The sequence below is a fragment of the Vicia villosa genome, linkage group LG3, assembly GCF_029867415.1.
Source record: "Vicia villosa cultivar HV-30 ecotype Madison, WI linkage group LG3, Vvil1.0, whole genome shotgun sequence".
Taxonomy (NCBI): Eukaryota; Viridiplantae; Streptophyta; class Magnoliopsida; order Fabales; family Fabaceae; genus Vicia; species Vicia villosa.
The window spans coordinates 19735063-19743167 of record NC_081182.1 but is presented as its reverse complement, the minus strand read 5'-3'; the positions used below and the strand labels follow the sequence as shown (position 1 = coordinate 19743167).

The 8105-nt window shown below is 35.0% G+C and overlaps 1 protein-coding gene across 1 annotated transcript; it reads left to right on the top strand.

Moving 5' to 3' along the window:
• The first annotated feature begins 936 nt into the window (after positions 1 to 936).
• LOC131655066 (E3 ubiquitin-protein ligase At1g12760-like) lies at positions 937 to 3684 on the top strand. Its single transcript, XM_058924970.1, has 4 exons — positions 937 to 1777; positions 2125 to 2250; positions 2338 to 2623; positions 3021 to 3684. The coding sequence occupies exons 1-4, from the start codon at positions 1290 to 1292 to the stop codon at positions 3252 to 3254; spliced, it is 1134 nt and encodes a 377-aa protein (XP_058780953.1). The 5' UTR covers positions 937 to 1289; the 3' UTR covers positions 3255 to 3684.
• The last annotated feature ends 4421 nt before the right edge of the window (positions 3685 to 8105 follow it).

Here is an 8105-nt window from a genome sequence, read left to right as displayed (position 1 = left end):
ACTGACCTCTTCAATATATCATTACTTGGACACGTCATCACTCACGCTTATAAAGTAAATGGATAGTGAGAGTTAGTTCAAACAACCCAAATCCAATAAAATAGTCTCTCACCCAAATTCAGACGACCATCCTATATCATACAGCCTTTCGCTCAAATTCACACGACCTCGAGCCTCGTATCATTTCCCCACGCCCAATGTTAAGACAAAGGGATTGTATGGTGAATAGGGGTGGGAATAGGCTAGGCTAGGCTAGGCTTTATAAGGCCTGGGCCTGGCCTACGATAAACTTACAAGGCCTGAGCCTGGCCTATGGCCTACTATAGGCTCGTTTTTCAGCCTGGCCTGGCCTTTTTAAAAGTCTGGCCTGGCCTGAAAGCCTATTTAAAAGCCTCTTTCTTATTAATGTTTTCAATTAATTCATATTACTTAAGAAACCTTGTAGGTCGCATATATATGAACATTTAGACCGACCTATTTAGCATTTTTTTCCTAATATATATGCATATATAGACCAATCTATTTAACATTTTTTTCTAATATATATGCATATATAGGCCAACCTATTTAGACTAATTTTAATATATATGAAAATATAGGCCGGCCTACAAGGCTTTATAGGCTTTTTAAATAGCCTAGGCCTGGCCTATTTTATTAAATAGGCTTTTAAAAAAGCCCAAGCTTGGTCTTTTTAACAAATAAGCCTGACCTGATCTGGCCTTAAGTAGGCTAGGCTATAGGTCCCTGTAGGCCGGCCTGGCCTATTCCCACCCCTAATGGTGAACTTACGGGCGTTCATAAATAAGTAAACAATAAAAATTGTGCTTTTAAATCAAATACATTAACTTATTTTAATATTTAAAACCGGAGCAGTAATCCCCGTCAGTCGTTTTTTTAAGAGTAAAGAGGATCTTACACGGTCTAATAAACCGGAAAATCTTGACGAAAACGAGACCAATCCCCAAAGCCAAGATTAAAAAAGTGTTCCCATTCCTAAATCCATGGCCTATTCATTTTTTTAGAACCCATTCATTTCTTCCTTCTCATTCTCTCCGTTCTCCATTTCACAACATCGGATTAAAGGGAAGGCGGTTGGCGGACCCCACTGCCTCCCTTTCCATCATCTCGTTTTTTCACTCAACTCTAATCAAATCACCTGATTAATCTAATCATTAATTAACCTCTTTCTCTTACACCCATTAATCACAATCATAATCATAATCAGATTGGCCATTAGGTTTCAATGTTGTTCTTCTTCTCCATGAGAAGAACGTAGAAACCAATCGTTGATGGCAAACCCTACAACTCACCATGTAATCATCGACATAGCAACAACAACAAATTCAAATTCTGAAGCTTCACCTTCTTCTGTTGATGTTGTTTCTAATCAATCTTCAAATTCTAGGTTAACAAGAGGCGATGAGGTTTCATTAGGACGTGTTTCCAGGACTCCGTTGAATTCAGGATTTTGTGTTTCTTTGGAATTTGTTTTTACGTTTACTCAGATTATTGCTTCTGTTATTGTTCTTCGTTCGTCGAGAAATGAACATCCTCACGCTCCGTTGTTTGCTTGGATTGTTGGGTATGCTTCTGGATGTGTTGTTTCGCTTCCTTTGTTGTTGTGGAGGTATTTTTCTCGGGGAAATTCGGAGTCGAGAAGCTCGACCACGGTGGATGATCCTTCCGGGATTCTGCTTTCGAATCCGACTACGATCAGAGGGGAGGATGTTGTTCCTGTTTCATCGAATCAGGCTTCGTCGTTGTTCACGAATACGAGGTAGATAATTGTTGTTGGCGTTGTTTGGTTATGATTAATTCAGTTAATTCGCGCGATTTAGGTTCTGTTTGGATAAACAACTTAATTAAACGGATGTAGGTGTGTGAATTCATGTTTATTGATGTTGTTCTTGAGAATATGTTATGTATAATGATGCTATCACATGCCAAAGATTTCCAAGACTTGAGAATCTATCTATAATAACCAATGAAAAACTTAATATAGTCTGTTGAATTTCGCTGTTTTTTTGTTTGAAAATTTACTATTCGGTCACTCACTAATAGCTGTGACTCTGGTTGTGAGAAGTTTATAGAGTTACTGAGCTCTTTCTTGCATTTAATATGCAGAATCAAGATACTTGTGGAATACATCAAAATCGTCCTAGATTTATTTTTTGCATCATGGTTTATTGTTGGAAACATATGGATATTTGGAGGGCAATCATCTGCTAATGAAGCTCCAAACTTATACCGGTATGTGTAGTCTTTAAGAACCTCTTACATTTAATATTATGTTTTTTCGGACCCTGCATGTTAAATTTGCTTCCTTTTGCTTGACAGGTTATGTGTAGTGTTTCTTACTTTTAGCTGCATCGGTTACGCGTTGCCCTTCATTCTATGCTTAACAATATGCTGCTGTCTTCCCTGTATAATTTCCACTCTTGGGGTCAATGAGGATATGGCACAAACCAGAGGTGCAACCTCTGAATGCATTGATGCTTTACCAACTCACAAGTTCAAATTGAAGAAAAGCAAAAGCATAGATGAAAACACTCCGGCTGTTATTGAAGGTGGGGTTGTTTCTGGAGGAACCGAAAAGGAACGCATGATCTCCGGAGAAGATGCAGTAAGTATAAACTGATTTTTAATTATTCTCGATCCTTAAGTAAAACTCATGGCATTTACGTTGTTCTTTCAAGATACTGACCTAGGTAGAAACCTTTATCTGACAGTGAAAGTAGAGTCTTAAGAATGTTTTGTCATATTCATATATGTCCATTTGACGAGGCAGTGAACTTCAATTTGGTGTCAATGCAATGTTATCAACTTTTGATAATCGTACAGCAACAAATCTATAATATCATTGCTTAATTCATGGAATCGTATAAGATAATCTGAACATCATGCCAATTTGTTTCATTGTTACATCGATTGTTGTTATTTATTTTTTTATGACTTTGATTATTGTTTGTGTTTTATGAGTTTGTCTACTGACCTGTTGTACTTTCCGCGTTTGTGTGCAGGTTTGCTGCATATGCATAGCGAACTATGAAAACAACGATGAATTAAGAGAATTGCCTTGTTCACATCTTTTCCACAAAGATTGCGTAGACAAGTGGTTAAAGATAAATGCATTATGCCCCCTTTGCAAAAGGGAAGTTGGCAGGAATGAAACAGAACCAGTCATCCAGGAAAATGCCAGCCAACAAAGGGGCGAGAGCAGGATTGAGAACAGTCCTGCCAATACCCCGCCGTAATATAGTTGCACATATATGATCATCTATTTAATCCAGACTGCAGTTTTGTAAAACTTTTCCTTCTTATCATCTGCCCACTCTTTTTCTTTGATTGACGTCTGAATCTTAGTGCATCTTTGAAATTACAGTGAGTTTGACAATATTACGGGGCCACACCGTATTTTGTTGAAGTTTCAAAGTGCAATTTTTGGCCAAAATCACGATGCTACATTGTGATTGTGCTAAACTCAGCGTCTTTCCAAACATGTACTTAGTTCAATCATTTTGTTTTGTTTTGTTGATAACTAGTGGGTTGATATTGACCAATGTTTCACTGGCCGATACTGGAGTTGTAAGTGAATGGAGGTTATATTTGCAGAGGCTTTGATGGGGGAGAGAATATTAATAATAGAAAGATAGAGATAAATGAATTGAAGTGTTTCTTCTTCTTCTTTTGTATTATTTGGTTATTGATTCTACTTTCTAAGAAATAATATCCACCAAGAATAGTGACTTTATAGTAATGAATAATGCTAATGTTTTTCGTATAAACGCGATACTGTAACAAAAATATGACATTATTTTCACATTTTAGATAAAAGCATACCTATTTATTGGCTGTGTAAAATAGAGTGTGGGATGTCCAATTATAAAATTGGGTTAAATATGTAATTGATCTCTTAAATATTTCAAACTTTACTTTTACTCTTTTAAAAAAAATATTTAAAGAATGATCCTTCAAATATTTTCCATCCACACTTTTGGTTCCTTCTGTCAACATTTGTTTATATATCCACACTTTTGGTTCCTTCTGTCAACATTTGTTTATATATCCACACTTTTGGTTCCTTCTATCAACATTTGTTTATATATCCACACTTTTGGTTCCTTCTGTCAACATTTGTTTATATATGATGATGTAGCATATCACGTGGAATATTTTTGGTGATTGGGTATATAGGTGATAGTGACAGTGTGACAAGGATGCTGATGTGGCATGCCACGTCATTTAAGATCAACATTATATACTCACTATAAAAAATGCATTAAAAACGCATTAGATTGCGGGGGTTGCAGACCTCCTTAAAATCAAATACTCCTTAAAATTGCATTAAAAACACATTAAAAAGTTATTGTTTTTGTTTTCATTCAGGTTCCATTTCTCTTTATTGTTATTATTATCATCGCAAATCATGTATGTTATTTACACTTCTGCTGCTTTACCAATTTTAATGTCTGAGTACAATTTCCATGTCCGAGTAGTTTATTAAGAGTTTAGGATCTGATAAGTGTCAAAATGTCGATATTTTGAGTATATAATTGTGGTACTTATCAATTCTATTCGTATAGTTTTTGTAATAAAATCCCGACTTTTATGTAAATATTAGCATAATTGAGTTTTGATTTGTTTTGTGTACTGTTTAATAGTTTTCCCTTTGTTTTTATAGGTATTTATGCATTTAGGAGCCTCGAGGAATAAAGTGTCAAAGGCACAACTTCGATTGCGCAATTTTGGAGCTCAATAAGCAAAATTATGCAGAACAGTCCGCTTAGCGGAGCACCAGCGCGCTTATGCAATTGAATTTCCATAACCCAGCTGCAAGCGGAGCAGGGCAGAGGCTTGAAGATTTTTTGGGTCCGCTTAGCGGAGGTAGGCCGCTTAGCGAGCCTACATGTACTGTTACAGATATTTTGGGAAATAAGTGTAGTGCGCTTAGCAGAGGTAGTCCGCTTAGCGGACCTGCGCAGATTTGTGTTTATATTTCTTTCATTTGAACCATTTTAGGGTTATGGTTTTGGAGAGTTTTTGGTTCCAACTCCATCAATTTCATTCTTAGAGTAGAATTAGCTTAGAAAACAACATCAGATCATGCACTTGGAATATCGGAGGTGGATTTCTCATCAACCAGAGCTGACAACCCGCGAGATGTTTGGTTTATCTCTTCTATTCTCTGTGTATTTCTTTGTGTTGGATTTGTTTGTATAGCTACTCGAATCTTATGTATATTTACCGATTATAATGTTATGTTTAACTTGCTTTACAAATCTGTGTTGATGTTGTTATGGATTTTTGCTCTGTGTTGGAGATTTGAGTTGCTTTAGAGATAAACTTCTTAAATCTTTATTTAGGATGATTATCTGTTGGTTCTGAACTCTAGAGATAGATTTAGAGTTAGCATTCACCGTTTGTATCTGTTCTTAATGCTTTCGTGTTTGAGCGGCGCGTGAGAGATCGCCGACGCGAGAATACAGATGTTCTCGCAACTTTGCGTTAGAGATAACTTTAGTTGTGAGATGATCTCGTTTGTGCTCCAGAGATGGACGCTTATGTGAGAGATACGTGATAACATGGACGAGTATCGTAGGTTGAGTATAACGGGTTGGTAAGTGTATGTTTGTGAAGAGTGAATATATTTACATTCCTGATAAGTTATTTCTCTTCTAAGAATGTGTTTATTTTTTCCTGTCTATATCCTTTTATCTTTTGTTCATTCAAACCCGAGCTCGAAACCGTAGAAACTATTGAATGACATCTCTCCATCTCAGAGGACGATAATTCCCGGATCTATATTTCCAAATCTTTTGTTGCTTGCCGCTATGCCCGCTTCAACAGGATCAAAATGATTATATTATGACAGACCTCGTGTAGATTTTTCGATAAATTCATGACGAGAATGTAGTAAAAATCGTTCTGGTGTTTTTGTTTTTTTTAATGCTTAAGTTTTCTAAAAAAGTAGGAACAAGTTAGATATCACTTATACGCAGAAAGAGTATAGTGTAATATCTGATCATTAAACACCAGACTATCACGCCGAGACGATGAAAGTGTGTTAAAATCGATAGAGAAAATTTTCTTTTTAATGACTTGTATTCAAAACTTGTTCTGAATAAATATACTACGCCAACAAAAAGTGGGTAGGATATTTGCTCAGAATAGGACAACACGCCGACAAAAGTGGGTGTTGTCCACTGTTTTTAAGAAAGTTTTACTGGTAGCATATTTGATCAAAATAGGACAATACGTCGATAAAACGGGGTGTTGTCCATCTTTTCAATTTTTCTACAAAATTAGCGTTATTCTCGTAATGAGTCGGAATCAAAAAGAGGTTAAGAGAAATGAATAAGAAATTCTAAACTATGCTTACTTTAATCATGATATTTGCAAATAAAAAAAAATTCAATTTCAAACTAGGTTGAGATCACTTTAGCTAAATATATAAGTGATAGAGTTCAATACTTAGAAAATTGTTCTTAGTGGGAACGACAAATCTTTTATACTACTATGGTATTGTTGTATGCTCGTGGCTTATCAGACGTCGCCAATTTTTTGTTGGATTTCCATTATATGCAAGTATACATAGTCAAAGTGGCAACAAGTGATAGAAGTAAGAGTATTGCCCCACATAGATTGTATTAAGTTAAATTGATTTTCAACTCAAAAGTTATGAATAGTCAGAAGCCGAGAATAATAATGAATGTAGTTGTCACTGGATTGGAATAAAGATTCTTTGAATTGATGGTAAGGAAGCTTATCAGATATGAAAATATGCTGAGTAAAGACTCATTTAATAAGTTTCACCAAAAGTGTTAGTATGATGATATATGTCGTGACATATGAGATCAAAACGTGATCTAGTGGTGTATGCTAACAACGTCGTAGTATATGTAACAAATAGCTATGGAACAAGTTCCTAAGTCTTACAGTAACATAAGTGTACACCCTTGCTAAGTTCAGCTATCCCATATAGTTCTAATTCTTTATCCCTAACCAGATGACAAATATTCCTATTTACTTTTCTATCCGTATTTGTCATGATTTTCATTTACCAAATGACTTGTCAACATTGACATTTTTTTGCCTATTACTAAGATGAACAGTCAAAGTAACAAACATACGTCATTAAATCATATGACAAAATAAATCACTAAAATAACATCACATTACATATTTAACTTCACATTGCTCAACATAAATAAAGTTAGCTCATAATGAGTTGAAGAAATACATCAATATAAGCTTTCAAGCTTAAAATTTCTAAACAACGAGGAAAAGAACGTTTAAATCTAAAAGTGTCAATTTTACTTCCTGCAGTCTTCAACCAGCAAGAAGCAAGAGATGGAATGCCATATTGAATGTTATCCTTCATAAATGGTAGGGCGAGATGGACGTCAGAGACGTGTTCAACTACTCTTCCTTCTAGGTGGAATATTTTCTCTAAGTTGTAACACCCCAATTCTCCAACGGTAATTTAGTAAAATCAGAGTAAATTATTTTCAAAATAATATACAGCAATTAGGATGCTACACTTCATCAACAATAAAATTTGCGCAAACATGCATACATAGATATATAACACTTTTCGGATGAACAGACAAACAACTACAACTTAGTCTTTAACTTCAACTTTATTAATGTAGCGGAAGGAAATCATATTTTTTACAAAAATATTCTCTGACTATATCGAAAAACTTTTCTTCAAAATAAAATAGAGTTTATAATACTCAACATAATCACCAAAATAAAATAACAAATAATAAAGTAAACAAGCGTTCATCCCCCGATGTTATATATCAGAGCACTGACGCCAAACCAAAATAATAAAAAAAGCTATTTCTTTTAAACTCCGCATCTTAGCTACTTTGGGTCATCTGCCGTTACCAATATAAAGGTAACATTTAAACAGAAAGGGTGAGAACTCAAATCATTGTAGAAATAAACAATAATGAACAATGTATAACAACATCAACCAAATAATTCATCACATTGCATAATCATGTAAACAACATATCTCAATCTATTTCACATATTTAATTATACGACATGGCTCAACGGTTTAATCTCCAAAAGAATTGAATACAATTGTCACAATT